The sequence below is a fragment of the Cryptotermes secundus genome, unplaced genomic scaffold, assembly GCF_002891405.2.
Source record: "Cryptotermes secundus unplaced genomic scaffold, Csec_1.0 scaffold1016, whole genome shotgun sequence".
Taxonomy (NCBI): Eukaryota; Metazoa; Arthropoda; class Insecta; order Blattodea; family Kalotermitidae; genus Cryptotermes; species Cryptotermes secundus.
In genome coordinates, this window is record NW_019724759.1 from 841,248 (window position 1) to 862,410 (window position 21,163).

Genomic DNA, 21,163 nt, shown 5'->3' on the forward strand with positions numbered 1-21,163 from the left:
GAGTCGTTTCCTGGCAACGATAGAGGCTGCACGTACAGACACAGACTGATAACGGGGCTTTGAGCCGTTGAGATGACCTTAGGCGCCATGATATACATTCCAAGCTCCGTAAATATTGTTTCAGGTATTAACAACTTGGTAAGGAGGATACACAGACAGAGAGCACGGCGATCTCATAAGCCCACTTTTATTTTTTAAAAATGAAGAAAATGAACAAAAAAAATCACACGGAGTCTAGTTTAGAAGCTGATAGCGTCAATAGTAAACCGTATATAAATTCATTTTTATCCTAGCCTGTGGCATGGCGAAGTCTATATCCAGCCCCCTCCAGTCTATGCAGTATATCCGATCGGTGTCAGTTTGTGAACTGTTACAAGTGGAGTGTTGAAGTATGACCTCCCAGGGCACATCTGGAGTCTCAAGCTCTCTATATAACAATGGATACAAGAACAAAGTGTCACCGATAGAATGGGATGGAACAAGTGGCTCTTCACTCCACCAACTTCACAAAGAGACACTTCTCTTATGCTTTGTATTCATTTCAAACAGGATATTTTTGGCTCAGCTAAACCTGACGTCCTGTATGTGCCATCCGCTTGCTCACAAAAGTATTGTGGCGCATAGACCCGTTGCTAAGCGGTGACCCTGTAAACAGCGGCCGTTGCTAGTAATGCCCACAACACAGACGAATGCAACAGTATGAGAACGGTGTTTTCTGTGGGCCGCGCCGCGTCCATTTCTGGGAAACTGCTTTGTAAACACGTTCCCGCTGCAACGGACACGAGCGCAATAATAGAAGAACGGTGTTTTGTATGCGGTCTGTGTTGAGATATTTTAAGCAAGGCACTAAGTTAATTGAGACTTGAGTTCTACAACAGGAGGTAGTGAAGATACGACCTGAACGCGTGAACCTGAAGTATCTCCGCTGTTAGAAGCCGTTGCCAAGAAACGGCTGGTGAAGTCATAGACTGGAAAATGCTTAACGGGTGCTGTTGTGCTTTGTGAATTGTGGAGTTTTGCTTTTGCGCTGTAATTGCTTGTAGTTGCTAGTTGTATATAAGTGGTCAATAAATCCACACAAATCCAAACCCCGTCTATAGTCAAACACACCACATGGCAGTATTTTGAAGAAACTTGGTATAGCCTAATCTTAATACACCTCGGTATTTGCATGGAGGGACTGAAGAAACCCACAGAAGACCTCACGGAATCCTATATTCCGACCGAGGTTCTAACCACGTACCTCCAGGACAAGCCCAAAGAGCGTCACCGCTACTCCAACTCGCTCAGTTTTTATGTTTCATAATGTGACATGATGCCTGAAAGCCGGAATAGTGGAGCCAGAGTAAACGTTCATTGCTAGGCAACAACACTGTAAATAGGTTCCTGCGGCAAAATACGTAAGAAACAATCGAAGTATTTTGGGGCTATAACGACGGAAACGGTGTTTTCTGTTGGGTTCTCCCCGAGGCTGTAGAACGAGGCTTACAGCCTGGCTAGAATTAGAATTGAAGGGGTATCTTGAAACGACAGTCGAAGGTGATGGAGAAGAAATGACGAGAGAGGAAGTAGGTTGTGTACTGCAGTTACAGTGAGACTGGTATAACTGCAATGTTGAAATCCGTTGCCAGGATACGACTAGTGAAGACTGAGAATCCTAGCGTGTGTGTAACGTTGAACAGTAAAGTGTAGCTGAGTGATAGCGCTGTACTGCCTGTAGTTACAAACTGAGTGTATGAGTGAAATAAATCCAATCATCGAATTGAAACCATGTCTAAAAGTCACCCCCTACACATGACAATATTTTTCTGACAGCAAATAGTGATTACCTCCTCAAACAACATCAACAGTCTGTCTCTGAAATGGAGACGCAGTGTATTTTCTGTAGAATAGGAAATAATTTGTTAAATATTGTTTGGGCGTTTTCGAAGCTTCTAAAAGAAGAGAGAATAGATTATACAAAATTATAATTTTGTCTGTGTTTCTGTATGGGTGTGAAACTTTGTCTCTGATATTAAGGGAGAAACACAGACTGAGGGTGTTTGGGAACAGGATGTTGAGGAGATTATTTGGACCGAAGAGAGATGAAGTGACGGGAGGTTGGAGAAAACTACATAATGAGGAGCTTCATAAATTGTACTCCTCTCCAAGTATAATTAGCATGATCATGTCAAGGAGAATGAGATGGACATGGCATGTAGCATGAATAGGGTAGAATATGAAGCATATAGGATATTGGTGGTAAAGCAAAAAGTAAAGAGACCACTAGGAAGACCAAGGCATAGGTGGGTAGACAATATTAGAATGGATCTTGGAGAGATAGGATTGGTTGTTATGGACTGGATTGATCTGGCTCAGGATAGGGACCAGTGGATGGTTCTTGTGAACAAGGTAATAAACCCTCGGATTCCATTAAATGCTGGGAAATTCTTGAGTAGCTGCACAACTAACAGCTTCTCAAGGAGGGCTCAACTCCATGAGTGAGTGAGGCTTCAGAGGGCTAAGATAATGGGGTTTAATTTAGTTTTAGTAGACTATCATGCGTTTAGCATTAACATACATATTTCAACAAGCGGCGAAGCTTCATGTAGTGATCATCTCTGCACTCGACCGGCGCATGCGCTGATTCTTCCAAGTGCGGAGATGACCGAGAACTATTTCCCTCGGGGGTAAAGCTGCCGGTTTCTGCTGCTAATAGCACATCTGCATATAATGCCAAAGGTTAAGAAAGACTAGAGCTACACCCCCACAATAAAATCAATCAGGTTCCTCTGAAGGGCTGGTAGAGACCTACCAGACTACACGGCAGTACATCCTAGAAGACTCTAAACTTCGTAGTCACTGCCGGCAGAAACTCGAATCTCACATATTCTTTACCCTCTTGAGATTAATCGAACCCAGTTCAACGTACAGTAAATCTGAATTATTAGTTCCCGATGTGACACTTTCATCGCAATGATACACGAATTTGGTAGCAAGGTGAGAGACAAATGGACACGAAACAGCTGTGGAATGAACAAGTGCCTGCAGAGCTTCGTGCATGCAACACGCTATACAGTCGTAGCGGAGAAGTTGCCGCTCGTTCACGGCGTTTTGCAGATTCAATTCCGCACGCAACACGTAGTCAATTAACTTCACTTTGGACAATACAGAGGCTCTATAAATTAGGTCGAAATTTGAACAGCCATATCTCAGAAGTGAGTAGGGCTATAAATATGAAACAAAAAGGAATTTTCCCCTGTTTAGTTTTCACTTTCATAGCTGTTCTGTGCTATGGATTTGGGAATCTCACAACGTTAAATATGAAGGGTACCATTTTCTAAGATGTGGCGCCTTGCAGTCTGGTAGAGTTTTGTTGATGTTTCGGAGGGATTTAATACCTCTAGCTTCGGGGTCGGAAATTAAATCAAACAAGCAACCGGCAAAAAATCTAGTAGCTTGCTCTGGTTACCACTATGAATCGTCGGCAAACTTCTACCAGCCCACACGGCATCACATCTTAGGGGATAGTACCCTTCGCTCTGTCAAAAACACCGGTCGGGTGAACCCACCAAATTTCCTTGATGCACCTTATTTCGTAGTGACACACTCTAAATACGACAGGACACTATATTTTCTGTGGCTAGTTTAAACACTTATCAATAAATGGCTCTAAATGGAACATGACATTGCCTTCAGGATCTGAGGAAAAACACGAAAGCTTCAGTCAAAATAGTTGTTCTCATGACTGAAATCTGAACTCAGGATTTCATTAATACAAGCAGGACTGCCGACTTCGCCAGTGCGACTTCCAACCACTTGACTGAGACTACTAACTACTCGAGTGCGACTTCCAACCACACAACTTCGACTTCAAATCACTCGACTGTGACTGCCAGCCACTCGACTGCGACTTAAAACTACTGGAGTGAGACTACCAGCCACTCAACTTCGACTTCAAACCACTCGACTGTGACTGCCAGCCACTCGACTTCGACTTCAAACCACTCGACTGTGACTGCCAGCCACTCGACTTCGACTTCAAACCACTCGACTGTGACTGCCAGCCACTCTACTGCGACTTCAAACCACTCGACTGTGACTGCCAGCCACTCGACTTCGACTTCAAACCACTCGACTGTGACTGCCAGCCACTCGACTTCGACTTCAAACCACTCGACTGTGACTGCCAGCCACTCTACTGCGACTTCAAACCACTCGACTGTGACTGCCAGCCACTCGACTTCGACTTCAAACCACTCGACTGTGACTGCCAGCCACTCGACTTCGACTTCAAACCACTCGACTGTGACTGCCAGCCACTCTACTGCGACTTCAAACCACTCGACTGTGACTGCCAGCCACTCGACTTCGACTTCAAACCACTCGACTGTGACTGCCAGCCACTCGACTTCGACTTCAAACCACTCGACTGTGACTGCCAGCCACTCTACTGCGACTTCAAACCACTCGACTGTGACTGCCAGCCACTCGACTTCGACTTCAAACCACTCGACTGTGACTGCCAGCCACTCGACTTCGACTTCAAACCACTCGACTGTGACTGCCAGCCACTCTACTGCGACTTCAAACCACTCGACTGTGACTGCCAGCCACTCTACTGCGATTTCAAACCACTCGAATGCAACTACTAGCCACTCGAATGGCAGTGACACTATTAAAAGTACAGCTGTTTAATGACAAAATCCATAATTTTACTTGTTCTGCATGTGTGTTGAATTTAGTCTTTCATGTCAAAGAAGAATACAGATTAAAGGTGTTCGAGAACAGGCATCCTGACATATGCCTGAACGGGTATAGGGAAACCACAAGAGACCTAAATCAGAAGAGGAAATGTGCCACCAAGATTCTAACCGAGCACCGCCAGAATACATGTGAAGGATGGTTACCTTACTGAGGAAGATGGCGTTGCAGCCATCTGGCTCAATGCCCCAGTGTTGATGTTTGAACCCCGAACACCCAACATTCCTCTCGCCGTTGAGATTGCTTCCAATGAGTTCCAGCACATCGGAGGGCGTCCTCCTGGGATGCTGGAGACTTCTGCTTCTGCGCCTTCTGTCATTGCCGTCGCTGTCCTCGTCCAGAACCCAGGCGCTCAGCACCGTCTCAATGAAGGTGAAGAGCTGTTGGACATTGGGCTCTAACAACTCAGATGCCACCAGGTTGTCACCGAAATGCACCGTCTTGTTGCGACGGCGACGCAGGGCGCTGGACACCACATGGAGAGGGCGCCGCCCGTAACGGGGCAGGGTGGAGGATGACTCCACCATAGCGCCACGTCGGCGTCATCAATCCATGTTCCTCATGTTCAGGTGCAAGGCACATGTGTTCTTCATCTCGCTGGACCTTCTTGGGATAGTGGACAAGAAAGGCACTTCGCACGGTACGGTGTCGGCGTTACGCCATCTGGTGTTCAGATACTCAAACAAGATGGTCGCTCAACACCTCAGCAGCATTCGAGTGCGTCTTCTAGACGAGTCGCGCTTGCCGATCATGCATTTGGCGCATTCCACACACAAGAGCAGAAATGGCCGCCAGCACTGCAACAGCAAACCTTGTAATCCCGTGCAAACGAGATGCTCGACTCAGCCCCAAATGCGAGCAGCATCCGTGTGACGTCACGAAGCCAGCCAGAGGTCTCCACATGCAGGCGGGGCGGTTGGCATGGCAACGCTCGGACCAAGAGGGAGGGAGGAGTCTGGGATCAATGTCGAAGCCCCAACACTCTTCTTTGTTTATGTGGCTCACATTCTCATGCTGTTATGTATCGATATCGGCGTCTTCATCGATTTTATGTGTGCCCCCAGATACACACACACGCCTGCTCAGGGGCGCCACTAAGACTTTTTTTTTCAAATTGGGGGGGCAAGCAGAAAATTTGCAGCCTATATTTAAGCCGCATAAGAATATTTTTACGGGACATTTCAGAATATTCAAAATGTAAGAATAAACTTAAAAAATAATTTTAAATCTGATATTGATATGTTGTATACTCGTAATTCATTCCTCCCCTCGTGGAGGCCGGTTAGAATACCTCCATTTTATCTCTAGGAGTCGTAGAAGGCGACTAAAAATGGAACCCGGTGTCTGGAGGTGTAACTAGGTCACCCAGTCACTGGGGGGATAGAAATACGGTGACCTTGTCCTACAGGTTGGGCTCCCTACATTGCTTTGAAAAAATGTTCTTGCAAAATCGAAAGAAGTGTAAATCCGATCAAACCTGACAGAACCTTCTAAGGAAAGCTATGACTAAAAACGTGCGGTTTTCCAAATGATGATGATATTGCATTCCTCTTTTCATATGTTTCATTTCCAAATGTATGGAGTGGAGGGAAGACGCATAGCTGCCCCCTACCTGGGAGCCATACGAATAAATCAGAATTTATGGAAAGATTCCGCTGTTTATCTGACAGTTAAATTGCTGCTGGTCCTCGCCAGTACAGCGATTCTTGATTCCGAGTCCCACAGGACTAATGACAACATTTTACTGTTTGACGGCTCTGGGAGCCCTCAGAAAACTAACCTGCTGTTTGTCTTTCAGCCGAAACTCGTTCATATGGCCAGTGCCTTCGGAAGGCTACAGCATTGAGAAATTTCTTTCGTACGAACTTTCATAATAAAGTACACACAGACGTTTTGGCTTTTCATCGGAACGCGAACTCACTTATCCGAAACCCTGTCCGAACAAAAACGATTGCGTGGGACTTAGACGAAAATAAAGGAACGTAACTTCGCCCAGTCAGCTCCCCTTTGCGATCTGCTCTGCTGCATATCTTGAATAAGATTGTTGTGCTTTTTAACAATTTTGTGGCTTCTAGACTATTAATGACGGCTGATGCGAGGAAACGTTCCACAATTAGTGACAGAGCTAGCAAAATGGAAGCCTGTGCCATTCAATTGCCACAGTGGTACCCGGTAGCGCTGGGTGGCGGAATTGTGATATAGACCAGAAGTTTGCTTGTTCTGCCATTGTTATTTATATTATTTATTTATGCTAAAAATTTGCGTTTTAGGCGTAGTATGGTTTCCAATGGTCATGACATAATATAATATGTTTCCACTGCTTATAAGTCTTTTGGTTGTTCGGGGGGTTATCCCGCAATTATAACACTGGAATTTCGCTTTACGAATTACTTCCAGGAACGCAACTGCTCACAAGGGTGGGGAAAGTCTGTAGTCTGGATACAGGAAGCGTCGTTAAATAAACGCACTAATTAAATAAACAGGAAGTATTAACATACTAAAGGTCGGTATGTGGATCATCGTTATGTTTCACGGCCAGAAGGAAAGTACAGGTATATACAGAATGGAACATAATTCAGTTAACCTAAAAATGCTTTCGTAATAAAGGGAATTCTCCCATTTAAACCTGTCATTCAGTCTGCAGAAAGGTATTGCAGCATTGTGATTCGTGCATTGAGCATGGAGGATCAGGAGACGGGATGGCGATCGAGGGGTCGGAGTTCGAATCCGGGTAGTCAAGTATTTTCTCCGCATCGTCCAAAACGTATCGGGGTCCCACCCAGCTTCCTAACTGATGGGCACCGAAGGCTCTTTCCAAAGCAAAGTAGGCGATTAGTTCTTCCCAGAACTTCTTGTTAATAAATTTATACTAGTTTCATATATATATATATATATATATGCGTGTATTTGTGTTTTAACAGACTGTGCTCTTACAAATAGACCTTAGTGAAAAATATCTGGAATGCGTGTTTAGAAGTAAATCCCTGTAAACAAAAAAGCTGAATGTGACACACTTCATAACCACTGAGCCTGTCACTGCTACGACAGGGCTTAAGTACAATTTCCCCTTAAATAGACCGGTACAATTAGGGGTATGGCATTAGAAAAATAAATTTGTGTTAATAGTCTAGTTCTGCTGCTACGGCACTGAGCAGGCTGGAGTAGCGACTACACGCTAAGCTCATGCTCGGAAAGTTCGAATTTTGGCTGGTACACCATAAATTATATAACTGAACGCTGTATGATCTAAATCAGGGGTGGGAATGCTACGGCCCTGGGGGCCGGATACGGCCTGTTGGGGACTTTCATCCGGCTGTCGAAGCTCTTGTAAAAAAAAATTTTATCACATTTTTATTTTATATAAGCATTTATTAAAATCAAAGAATTCGCCAGCAACTGCAAGCAGCACCAACTGTCATACTGTTGTGACGAGTGCGCAATATCCAGTTCCGCGTATTAAAGAATAGTTAATAAAATGGCGTTCACCTCTTTCCAGTCCGGCAGAACATTTACAATGCCTAATCCGGGCCCTCACCTATATTGGTACAGTTTTGTCACCCCTGGTCTAGATACTGACAGCATCTTGAAAAGAAGACAATAAGTTCTTGGAATAACTAATCGCCTGCTTTCTATTGATACGACACGGACCCAATAGAAAACCAAAAAATAAATTAATTTGATATACAAACACACAGACAAACACACAGTGACCAAAGAGATCTCATACGCCTAAAAATTTGGGGGATACACAGACAGATGGACATTGACGGATACAAAGACAGAGAGCAAGGCGATGTCATAAGCCTCCTTTTACATTTAGGCTCATGCTATCTCTTTCCTGTCTGTCTGAGTGTTCCCTCCTTAACGCTTGAATGCCTAAACCAATATTTATTAAATTTGGTATGTATATTACGGTACATGAGCCTATCTCAACGGCGCGCTTCATAAATACCTAACTTCAGTCTGTGTGCCTTTGAATGTTGCTAGGTAACGGTTCTGTAAAAAAACGTTATCGCGGCAACGAATACACACGCAACAATAGAAGCATTTTTCGACGCGTAGTTTTCTATGCTGTCCGTGTCTCATCAGAGGAAAGTAGGCGATTAATTCTTCCCTGAAATTTTTGTTTAAAAATAAGGAAAATACACGAAAAGGCACGCATGAAAGTTCTATATGTAATGAACAAAGCATTATGTTAAGGACAAGCACCCTGTCCAGAGTGTGTATGGGTGTTGTCGCGGGGGGGGGGGGGGGATTTTCTGGGGAAAAAATTTGGAAGAGCCGTAGTTAATTAAGAACATATGTGAAGAGTTCCATCTACTGGGATATAACGCGGTGTAGCCCGGTGAAAGTTAATCGACGTTTCGGAGAAATATATTGCCTGTATCTTGCTGTCTTACTCTTGCTGGTTTCTTGGTTGACTTACTCTTTAACCCTGAAGATGGAGGCAGTACATTTCTCTGCAACGTCGGTAAACTTCTATCGGACTATACGGCGTAATTTACAGATGACAGTATTCTTCCTAGCCACAACTGTGGGAACCTGAAATTCAACTCAGATTTTCGCTTCTAGATATGGAACTTCCTTAACCGAGCAGCTTAGCATAACGACAGGGCTCCGGACTTGTAGTTTGGAGGTACTGGATTCGAGTCTCGACCGGGACACCGAATATCATGACTGAGATGTGTCGATGTGTTCCTCAGATACTCCGGGGGCATGCCTGAGTTGCAGCTGGATTAGACCACGACTGTCTCCTTCCAGATCCTTTGCAAACACATCAATCACACTACCATCCGACATTGTACTGTGGCGTATAGACCCGTTGCTAGGCGGCATCTCTATGAACAACGACCGTTTCTGGGCAACGGCTCGCTTAGCACGTTCCCGCTGCATCGAATACTCACGGAACAACAGAATTACTGTTTACGGGGTGTTTTTACGTGGTCCGTTCCTAGATATTATACGCAAGGGACAAAGTCAGATGTTAAGATAGAACATAAGAGCGTGAAGCTTAAGAATCTTCACCGTTAGAAACCGTTACCAGGGAACGGCTGGTGAAGACATAGTAGGCTGGAAAATGCTTAGCGGGTGCTGTGGTGATTTGTAAAGCGTGGAGATTGGCGGTGGCGCTGTAATTGCTTGTATATCCTAGTCGTGTGTATAAGTGGTTAATAAATCTATTTACCAAATCAAATCCCATCTACAGTCACCCCTACACGTGACATCTGGTGTCAGAAATGTAGATCCTGACAGCGTCCTTATACTATAAGCCCATTTATAAAGAGAATCGTCTTGACGTATTGCCATATTTTGAACAAAAGTGCGTTCGATTAGATGCTTCGTGCATTGGTTTCTTAGAACTCGTTTGAGAATGTACTGAGTCGTGCTGACAAGCCTTGCAATTATTCTGCTGTACGATAAAAAAGCATGGCTTCACGCGCACACTCTGTAAATTAGAATTTATGATACAGTTACGGGGGTAACCGCATGTTTCATGCTTGGGGATATGGACGCCTGCAGAGGCAAGCTAGGCGTCTGTTCCCTGCTAGGTCTTCCAGAGAAACTTAAAAATTAACAAAAAGAAGGAAATACAAAAGTACTATAACTTAAAAGTTTTTTTTATGTTTTTCTGCCTTGAATAATGTAGGGTGCTCCCCTGAAAAATATCCTGACGGCGCCTGGGGGTGGTGATATTATATTCGCATCATGAGGTTACCTTCCCGTAGTTCCGCAACAATATGAGGAACAAAAGGATCCAGCAGAAAATTTAAATTTTCTACATTAAATTGTGCTGTATTTTCGAAAATTGGTAACTCATTTACACAAACCAACTACTTACAGGCTTATTAAAAACATTTTTTTTCCTCTATATATTCCGCTATTTTTTAAGAATTTCGTTTATTTACTTAGTAAGAAGCACTCAGTAGTTGTCTGTGAATATTTTACACGATGTACGAGACACCATGAGTTATTTAGAAAGCGAGGGATACCTTCTATATCAAATAAAGTCCATGCATTAGACTGTCCTAACAGTCCGAAAAACATTGAAACATAAAGTATCTATGTAAGATTTGAGGTTTTCACGACGGTGACTATGAAGAAATCAGTCTTCTGGGATGTGGCACCGTGTATATGTGGTGTTAACCGACGTTTTGGAGGAACGCATCGCCTCCATCTTCAGGGTAGAAGAAAAAATATAAGAAATCCGCAAGCGAAGAGACCGTGAGAACCGTATTCTTCGCTTGCGGATTTCTTATATTTTTCCTTCTACCCTGAAGATGGAGGCGATGCGTTCCTCCGAAACGTCGGTTAATATCACATATACACGGTGCCACATCCCAGAAGACTGCTTTCTTCATAAAGTATCTATTCCGTTTTGGGCAGTAACTCAGTCTGGATTGATTACATTATAATTACTTTAACATTTTTATTTTTTTGCATTTTGGTACCAAGCGCATGCGTATAATCTTCTAAATTCCTCTCTTGAAAGAGGGCGAAACAGAGAGGAGAGAGCAAGAAACAGAGAGGGAGGAATTTATGAGATTAAAAAGGAAAATTAAATTCCCAGAGCCTAGAAATTATCTACCCCCTCTACTGTGACCTCCATAATCCTCCATTCCACCTGTTTTATTCTCATTAAGCGATTTTCGAAGAATTTAACGTAAACACTGCACATGTAATCTATTCAGGATGTGTATGGAGCGGAAGTGAACAGGTGACATGAGCAGTTTACAATCACACGAGCAACCCACAGTCTTTCCATTCCGAGTAACGTCTCTCGTGGCGTGAATTGAGGTCAGAGGTACTTCCCCGACCATCGCCGAAAAGGAAGCGAATATAACATCGCTCCCTGGTCGGTGTTTGTCGATGTAGCATAGCGTAATTTCCGTTGAAAATGCATCGGAAAGTTTGTTCATTTGTTATATGAACTTTCGTAAATTAATCTCCTTCCTTTTGCTCCCCTATTGTTTTCTTATCACTTTCATTTGTTTCTTCTATCGTCATTCCTCTCTCATTCCTTCCTCCCTCCCATTTACAAAAGTTTACGTAATATCACTCAGACACGCCATCACAGGATAATAATGAATGGTATCAGCCGTGTTATGTAACACGTAACTTCAACGTTTTCCACGAGGCCAGTGACATCTGTGTTCGCAAGGAAACATACAAATTGAGTTCTGTAACATATGATTCGGAAATATATGCATGAATTATCTAATTATGCGTCGGAAAAGACTGACGATTTGCACCATCTGTGAGACAATACAGCAACTACATCCTCTGTAACTGCAAATAATCGTACATAAAGTCAGCCTCTATACAGCCCCTGTAATATTCGAAATTAAACTAAGTAAGTATTTTAATGCAAATGTATAGTTAAATACCACATTTAAAAAGAAAGCGAAAATTTGTTTTATATGTTATTATGCTTTTATTTAAGTTTTAAACAATTAAACAAAAATAACAATCAAGAATATTAATACTAATAATATTAACTTTGGGGTTTAACTAACATTTTAACACCAATTCTACGAACAAAGCATATTCGGTTTGTTTGTGCCGCCTTACGCATCATTTTAACAGAACGCAAACAGGGCACAACTACACGTAGTGTGACGTGACGTGACTTGACGTGTCTGTGGCTGGTCAGTAAAGCCGAGACACATTACATCACGTGTCTCTTTGTTGTAATATTCATTCACAAACGTATCGGCCACCCGCATAGCAACATGGCTGCCGTCACTTGTATTGACCTGCGGCGTCAAGGTCACACTGCATTGGTTGAAGTGACAGATGGGTCAATTGAAGGTGACATCTGTCTTCACTGTGATATTAGTGTACTAAATACATACCAGGAGCTTCATGATGATGGCCTCTATTCTCTTGCGTATCATTCCACGTGAAATAGTCCAGTTCTGTTGGTACACTAACGCATTAACTGAAGGCCTACTGCGCTGCCGAACTACAGTGGTTACACGGACTTCAGTATGCAGTAGTGTTCACCGCACAGGACATAGGCCGATTCGGAAATTGAAGTTTCGGAACTCTTACAAGATCGCCCGGGCATATGAGCGCAACATTGCAGCGAGTGGGGTTTGGATAGGTCCCCTGTTCTTGCGAAATCGACCAGTGACGTCATGCACACGCGCATGCAGTAGATAATCGGACCTCCAAATAAATCCGTCTCAATCGAGATTTTATTTTCTTGACATCCCCAAATTACACCTACGTGTTTTCTCGCAAGGGTTCTGAAAGGTTTGTGTGGCTGTAAAGCTTGGTCTTTCGCACAGAACATAAGACTGAGGGCCAGGACAACCACCATCCTGACTTACGATTTTCGTGGTTTTCCTCCGAAAATCAAGGCAAATGCGAGGAGAGGATCTGAAATTGGATCAAGACCGCTTCCTTTCAGATACTTTCAATTCATTATTCACCGTGTTTGACTCTATACAGCATGAACAGCAAAGTTGCTGCAGACTGACAAGTGGGTACGAACGTTTCGGAGTGATATACTCTCTCAATCTTCAGGATCTTCTGAGTTATGACACCTTGATTTTCGATAAGTGGATACGAAAGTTTCGGAGGGCTACACTATCTCCGTCTTCAGGGTTATATATTGTAGTCTTCTGAGCTAAAACAGCTCCTTGTCTGGTAGGTAGGTCCGAACGTTTCGGAGGGACAGAGTGCCTCCATCTTCAGGATTCTATATTGCGGTGCTCTTCAGTTATGCTACCTTGCAACCTGTCAGGTGGACACCAACGTTTTGGAGGGACATATTACCTCAGTCTTCTAGGTTTGTATTGTGAATTTTGGGGTTGTGATACCGTTCAGTCTGATAGGCAAGTACAAATATTTCACGAAAATATATTGTGATGGTGAAGTGATAAGCGCGAAAGTTTTACACTATTCAGTAGCAAGAAGCCAGTTTATTCTTTACATTTAATATTTAAGTCATAGTTCCAAGGCAAATTTTCTTGCCAAAACTAAAAAATTCTGAAAAATTATTGATTTTAGCTTTGTTAATAGTTTATTGCTGACGTTGACTGGATGTGGGTAATGTGTCCGACTTCTTGGAAGTGTATACTGTATCCAGCTTGAGGGCGGATGTGAGTTGCACAAGTCAGTCTTTGCGTATATATTTTGGTCCAGTAGACACGTGGGGAAAAGAAGGGCAGTTTCCCGGTTCGGTCCCAAGGGGAGGGGCTAGGAGAATGTTATAGAAACCGGTCCTTTTAAACACCACCGAGAGGTCCATTTTGGTTAATATTCCATTACCCACCTTTCCTATTAACCTTGGCCAAGTACCAACCCCCTTTAGAGGAAAGACGTCCAATGGATTGACCACATCACTCTCGAGTTGTTATATTCTCCTCTAGTCTGTTCGTTGTAATGTTGGCAACACATGACAATCTTTGCTAGAATGGCGCACAATATCATCCCCACTATCCACGGGACTCATTTACGTGGCTTCAGTATAGCATAAACGTTTTATGAAACACAACAGAGTAACAATGTAATTCTTCAAAGTGTTCTGTATGAGTGAAATGTTATCCCTTACTCTTGCTTAAAGGAGGAACAAACATTGCAAGTACGTATGTAGTATTACTGGGTTTCTGCACTTTGTCCATCGTTCGGTATTCTGCAAAACACACTTTTCGGAATCCGTTCGCATCTTCAGGAGAAGATATGAAAACATTATGTTGTGTTCAGAGTACTCTATGATAAACAAACTTAAAGGACAGCCGTGTTTTTACCATGTCAAGGTAGCATAATCATTACTTCTAATACTACACGTATGTCTAATATGCAATGATTAGAAACGTTTTGAATTAAAAATCGTAAATATATAAAACACTAATGCTCAAGAAATATTGTGACACGAGGGCCGTTTCTAGGAAACGAATGGACAGATATGTTGCCACGGAGGGATTGATTCCAGGAAACCAAGTGATTACGGAACACGGTTTCCATGGATACGGAAACTGAAAGTTGCAAACACATAGAAAACCGAACCGTTGTTTGGAATTAACACACGGTTTCCGAGGAAACGAATTCATGAAGAACAGGAATGGAACATTTAGAGGCGGTGATCTCTGTTCGGGCCGCGTGGAAGTTATAAAAGGGAGTCCATTCGTGAATTCGGACAGGAGTCAGAGACTCTTCATAGAGATTCGTCCGACAGACGTCGTTCAGGAGGAGTTCAGTGTGTGAGCTCTTATAATTGTAAAGAAATTCCAGTAAATACAATCATCATATCGAGAACCCATTAGCATTAGTCACGCCAATCCCTAATGCGTGACAGTATTTAGGACAAAATGGGCCAAATGAATACTCTAAAGTAAAGCACTGAGAAGAACTTAATGATTTATACATGAAATGCAGGGGGTTACAATGCACGGGACATGTAGCCAGGAAGTAAATAAAGAAAGGCGCAGGGAATTTGTGTGGAGTAACATCTTGGAAAATAGGCATTTTGAAGGCAGCGAAAAATCCGAGAAGATGTGAGTAGATCTTTGGGATATTATAGACATGGGAGGCAGTGGAATCTGGCTCAGGATCGCGCCCAAAACCAGGCAATATTTAACACGCCATTCCATGTCATAACTGCTTAGCAGGAGCTGGCTTCTCACTCTGGAGTCTTAGGTTCAATCTCGGGTGACTGCGTGTGATATTTATGGCGGATAAGTGGAAATAGATCCGTTTTTCTTCAAGTTTCTTCGGTTTTCCCCTGATAGTCATCATTTCAGTACTGCTCCATATTCATCTGTCATCACCTCCAGAGGCTGTTATAGCCCTGGTCACGCAGGGCATTATCATATTCTCAGACTTAAATTTAAGAGGCTTCAGCTCCTGACCCCTTGCTGGTCACAGAGTAAAGAAATATGTTTCCTTATAAATGAAAAAAAAAATTAATATCCACAACAGAATTGATAAGCGATAATATTTCCCGTCACTTAATTAATTAATCACTATGCTATGAAGCTGTATGGAGAAATTGAGTTATAGGTTCATGTATTTTTAACCTCAGAACTAGGTCGGAGTTGGTGGTGAGCTCACGCTTCGGCCAAATTAACCCTTGGAAAAAAGAATATGATACCCATCTGACAGGAGACTGCCTAGACGGGAGAGCTAATCTGAACTCTGCAGAGAGAAGAAAATTCCTTGCAACAGCAGGAACTCGAACCAAGGTTCCTTGGCCCTCAAGACTTTCTTAGCTAATATCAGTGGTAAATAAATCTAAATACTGGAAGTGTGTTCGGCTATTTAATTAATTCAGCAGAAGAAACAAGAGTTGACTTTAGAATCTTGGAAAAGCGTTTGCAATAGAGGAAAATGGGGAGGGGGGTTGTAATGGATGCCTTTCTTTTAATTTCTCCGCGACTGTATGACAGTTCAGAACTTTTGAATAATTGAAAGAAACATGCGCAGGCCTGCTCTTTATATTACTGCTGTTCTGAATTTATCCGTCGCCAAATATTCTGGCTAACCCCAGCTCTTTCTAAGTTACCAAACTAAGTACCTTTCCATCTGAGAATAGAAACAGATCCAGTTTCCGAAATGTTGCGTTAGGTTTGGAATACTAGATGAAGTACAAAGTCCAGAATGCCAGTAATACTAACAAAAACCATCATCAGAGCTCCTCAAGTCTGGACCCAGTGTGAGATTTATCTGTGACATCTTTAATCCGGACAGAAAAATATTGTTATTCATTTGCAATTCTACGTCACCAAAGAAGTCAGGTTTCTCTGTCCTACAAGCTGGGGAAATTAGGTGACAACATGGTGGATGATAGAGGAAAGACTCGTGTTCAATAACCTGTAGGTGGTTTCGACAAGAATAAGAAATTTCCTGAAAAGTACTATCTTCTGGGATGTGTACCGTGTAATCTGGTAGAATGTTGTAACAGCTGAGGTCATCATGGCAGTAACTATGAAAAGTACTATCTTCTGTGAATGTCGTGCCGTTTAGTCTGGTAAAATACATTCAGCATACTGGAGGAAATTGCTGCCTCTTCTTCACCGTTAAGCAGTGAAACAGGAAATCCGCTTACTCACTCAGCTTACGCCTTGTGCCTGAGGACGTACACAGTACTCTCCTCCAAAATTAAATTCTACCAGACTACACGGCTTCAAACAGGCGACGAATTCGAGAAGTTAACACCTCTCCTTCATGTTCTGGATTTTCCAGGTTCATGTCTTGGCTCAGGAACCAGTTATCCTGAGTGTTTTCAAAGTTTTCCTTAGTTCTCCCAGGATAATCCCTCAAGATAATCCACGACCACTTCCTCACATATCCTTTGCAATTTATTATCATCACAATATTCGACGCTATATAATTTGATCTACTAAGATAATCAGTAGATAAATTACATGATTACATCCCGGAAATATTGCTCTACGTAGAAAACCCCTGCTCGAGGACTGTCACATTATAATGGAGAGGAGGTCTGCGAGCCCCAGTGACCCGGAGAGCTATGCTGGCGGGAGCGTAAGCTCCTGGTAGGGCCACCCATGGCACACACGTCAAAGAGTAGGGGCCAGACGAAGTGCAGTCCCTGATCCTCCAAGTTGGAGGTTGAACGTGGGGCTAAAGACCCCACGCCGATAAAATTAACTGCTACGAAAGAAAGGAGGAGACAGACAGCAAGTCCTTCAGACGTTGGTGTCTCCCTACACAAGATACATAGCAAGCTGTAACCTGCTTTGTCTTCAGGACAGTTTGCCGCGTCCTGACTGCCATATTGTCCCAGTAATGGCCAGATCAACAGTATCTTACCTCAGAGGAAGTGAGATAGCAGAGGCGTGAGTCCGTGCTCTCGATGGATGCCTGCTGCACGATGCCATAGCGGGATTCCCGGTCACTCATGTAGTCAGAGCGTAGGCTGTCCTGTCGGTCGAACAGGCCCCTGCACAACCACACATTTCATCAGAAAATGACATGTAATGATGGGCGCCAGCAGGGGAGTAAACTACATACCCAAAACTCAAAATTGGAAAGTGGGAAAACGGAAATAGACCATATATTACAAAATAAAAACTAAAATAATTGTTTTAAATGTAGTAAAAATAGTTTAAACGGCTTAAATATTAGTTTGTAAGCAATTTTTCTGGTTGTCATCCGTTTACAACTGAAGGCTACCCCTGGAAGACTGACTTCACCACTGGAAAGAATGCTGGAAGCTCCCAAGCCCGCACTAACTTGAGGAATGGCGTTTGTGGAGAGTTCATTTGATAAATTGCAGTGGGTGCCTATGCTGAAAATATGTTGGATATGAGATTCCCAAATCGGTGACTATGAGGACTATTAACCTACAGTTTGGTACGAGTACACCGACGCTTTAGAGGTCCATAACGCCTCCACCATCAAGGCAGAAGTGCAATCCAAGCAGGCAACCAGAACTTCCTGCATGCAATTTGTTGGTTGCTTGACTGGGCTAATGTTTTGGTCAGTCTTCAAGCCAGGATTATTGTTGACCCGGCATAGATTCGAACCGGGAACTTCCACAATACAAGTCTGAAGCGTTACTGCTTGGTGAATGAATGAATGAACTAAGGAAGGCACAGCTCTGTGACAGTGACAGGTACTCGCCTCTGTTCAAAGGAATCGGCGCGGTTGGACTTGTAGCCACTGTCACCCAGGCTGCCTTCGTGTCGCAGTGATGGCAGTGAGTCCCAGGGTGAGCGCTTGTGAGTGCTCTGTACGGAGCCCGACCTCCAGCCATCGGAGTGCCGGAACCACTGAGCACGGGCTGACTCCCCCAGGCAGGATGTGCACCTGTGACAAGTGTTGCAGAATTACCAGGCGTATTATTCGTAATAACCGTCAACACAACACATTCGTAATAAACCCATATTTATATTAATTTGTTATATATTTCGGTCCAGCTGGGTCATCATCAGGAATTTTCATGTACTTCCTGAGGCGGTCAAGAAGTTCCGTGGAGATTACTAGCATATGGAATGTGACATGGTAGGCGTTTACAGACATTTCTGAGAATGCACTGCCACCATCTTGAGTGCTGAAGAGCGAATGAAGCAAGTAACCAATGAGGATAAATCTTGATCATTGCTCCTTAATGCTGGTTTATTGGCTCAATTTTTAACCATGAAAATGGGGGCAGTACATTCCTTCCAAATATCTGAACTTCTAACAAGATTACGAGTCTTCACCTCTCAGAAGCCAGAACACTTCATAGTCACCTCACTGAATACCTCAGACACATAAATTTGGTACAATGTTTGTATGATCCCTCCACAGGATATCCGCTACAGTCACGTGTGCACGTAGCACAATGTCTAGCCGGTCACAGTGGCCGCGCGGTCTAACACATGAACTCTCTTCACCCGCTCAAACACTGGGATCGTGGGTTCGAATCCCACTTGAGGCATGGATGCCTGTGTGTGATTATTCGGTGTTTATGCTGTCCTGTGTGTAGGTAACGGCTTTGCGACGGGCTGATCCCCCGTACAAGGAGTCTTACCGTCTGTGTAAAAAGATCAAGAAACTGAAAAAGCGGCCAAGGTCCAACAAAGGGCTGTAGAGGCATAGATAGATAGACAGTCAGACAGAGAGACAGACAGATAGAGAGAGAGATAGATAGTACAATGTCTCACACTTTGATTTAAATGTTCACAATTTTCTGTCTGTGGCTCGAATGAGCCGTAAATTTGTCTGAATTATGNACAGATAGAGAGAGAGATAGACAGTACAATGTCTCACACTTTGATTTAAATGTCCAAATTTTTCTGTCTGTGGCTCGAATGAGCCGTAAATTTGTCTGAATTATGATCTCGTGTCTGACGACGGGGTTTGAGAGGGGCAGAATGGTCTATATCTTAGTGCGTGCTACAAGCCTGTGAGTAACAGATGGAAACCCCAGCAGAGATGAGTGTATATTTCTAAGGGGCAGGGTGAAGGTGACTTAGGCCCTGTGTTTAATTAAGCACAGCGCCATGAAGATGCATTGAGGAGTATTCTTAACCTCGGTACTAGATGGAGGTGAATGGTTGAATTCACGCTCCGGCCAGTTTATCTCAGAGGCTGGGTGGACCCCAGTGTCCCCATACTGGGAATCGAACCATGATTTTCTGGTCTTATTCGTAGTTTAGTCACTATACTGACTGAGCTATCCCAGTGCTCAAGAAGTATGTTGAAATATGAATCGATGTGAGATCTGAGGCACTGGCCGTGGTAAGAATCAAGCTTACAGTCGTCTAGGATGTAGTTCGCTTGATGTCTACAAATATTTTACACTGAAGAAGGAAACAGCAGGCTCCTTAGAAACGTTTATGCCTATACATCAGACTACCCAGCTTCAGAACCGATAAAACTGAAACCTGAACGTTCGCAGGTTTGAGAAATCTTCCTATTGTCAGTCTAAAATATTTTGAGCGTATGTCATGAGCAGACAGTGACTTACATCTTTACTTCATTGTTGTATTTCCAACATAGATGGAAGGAACTGGGATAGCTCAGTCAGTATAGCGACTGGCTACGGGCTGGACGGCTGAGGGGTCGGAGTTCTAGTCCCGGTAGGGTCAAGAATTTTCTCTTCTCCAAATCGATCAGACCGATTCTTGGATCCACCCGGCCTCCTATCCAATGGGTACCGGGGGTCTTTCTCCGATGATAAAGTGGCCGGGGCGTGTAGCTGATCACTCACCTCCAGCTTGTGCCGAGGTTAATAATGGTGGAACTGTACCTCCACTTTCCCACGTGATTTCATGGCGTGGTGCTTAATTAATTAAGCACAGGGACAATTATGCCTTTGCCTTACTGTGGGAACTAAAATCACCATACTGGAGATCCCGTAGAATTCACGGGGCTTTCCTTCCATAAACTCAAAGACTTTTCACGCCATGTTCATGCACGCTACAAATTCATCCTTGGTTCTGTATGAGTGTAAAACTTGGTCTCTGACATTAAGGGAGGAACATAGACTGAGGGTGAAGAAAGTCGTCTTCTGGGTTTAGGCACCGTGTATTCTTCGTTTTGGCCGACGTTAGGGAGGAACGTAGCGCCTCCATCTTCAGAGCAGTTGAATGGCTTGGAATGCGGAGAGCAGTAGCTGTGGTGATGTGAAAGGTGCTGCTTATATACGAAGTAGGCAGGGGGGGTGGTTAGGGAGAACGGACCAATGGGAGCAGTGGGGAGCGATTAAGACCATATATGGTGTGTGTTGACTAAGGGAGGGGGGGGAGAAACGGCCAGAGGATCCAGGAACCTTGAGGTCAATAGCACTAGGAAGTACTGTAGACAAGAAGAACCGGTAGGTTTGGGGACATGCTATTGACGTCAATGACATGACGAAGAACTGGTGTGGCTAGTTGGATTCTCTTGAGGGAAGAGATGCTACCATGTGTGTCACCACAGCTACTGCTCTCCGCATTCCAAGCCATTCAACTGCTCTCAAGATGGA

The 21,163-nt window shown here is 43.6% G+C and overlaps 1 protein-coding gene across 2 annotated transcripts in view; it reads right to left on the reverse strand.

Annotated features, from left to right (window-relative positions):
- Positions 1-21,163, reverse strand: part of LOC111863021 — a 112,927-nt gene that overhangs the window by 44,254 nt on the left and 47,510 nt on the right. For both annotated transcript variants that reach the window (XM_033750895.1, XM_033750896.1), the window contains 2 exons: positions 18,334-18,519; positions 17,521-17,650 (listed from right to left, as the gene is read on the reverse strand). In XM_033750895.1, coding sequence (XP_033606786.1) covers positions 17,521-17,650; positions 18,334-18,519 — 316 coding nt within the window. The remainder of the gene's footprint in view (positions 1-17,520; positions 17,651-18,333; positions 18,520-21,163) is intronic.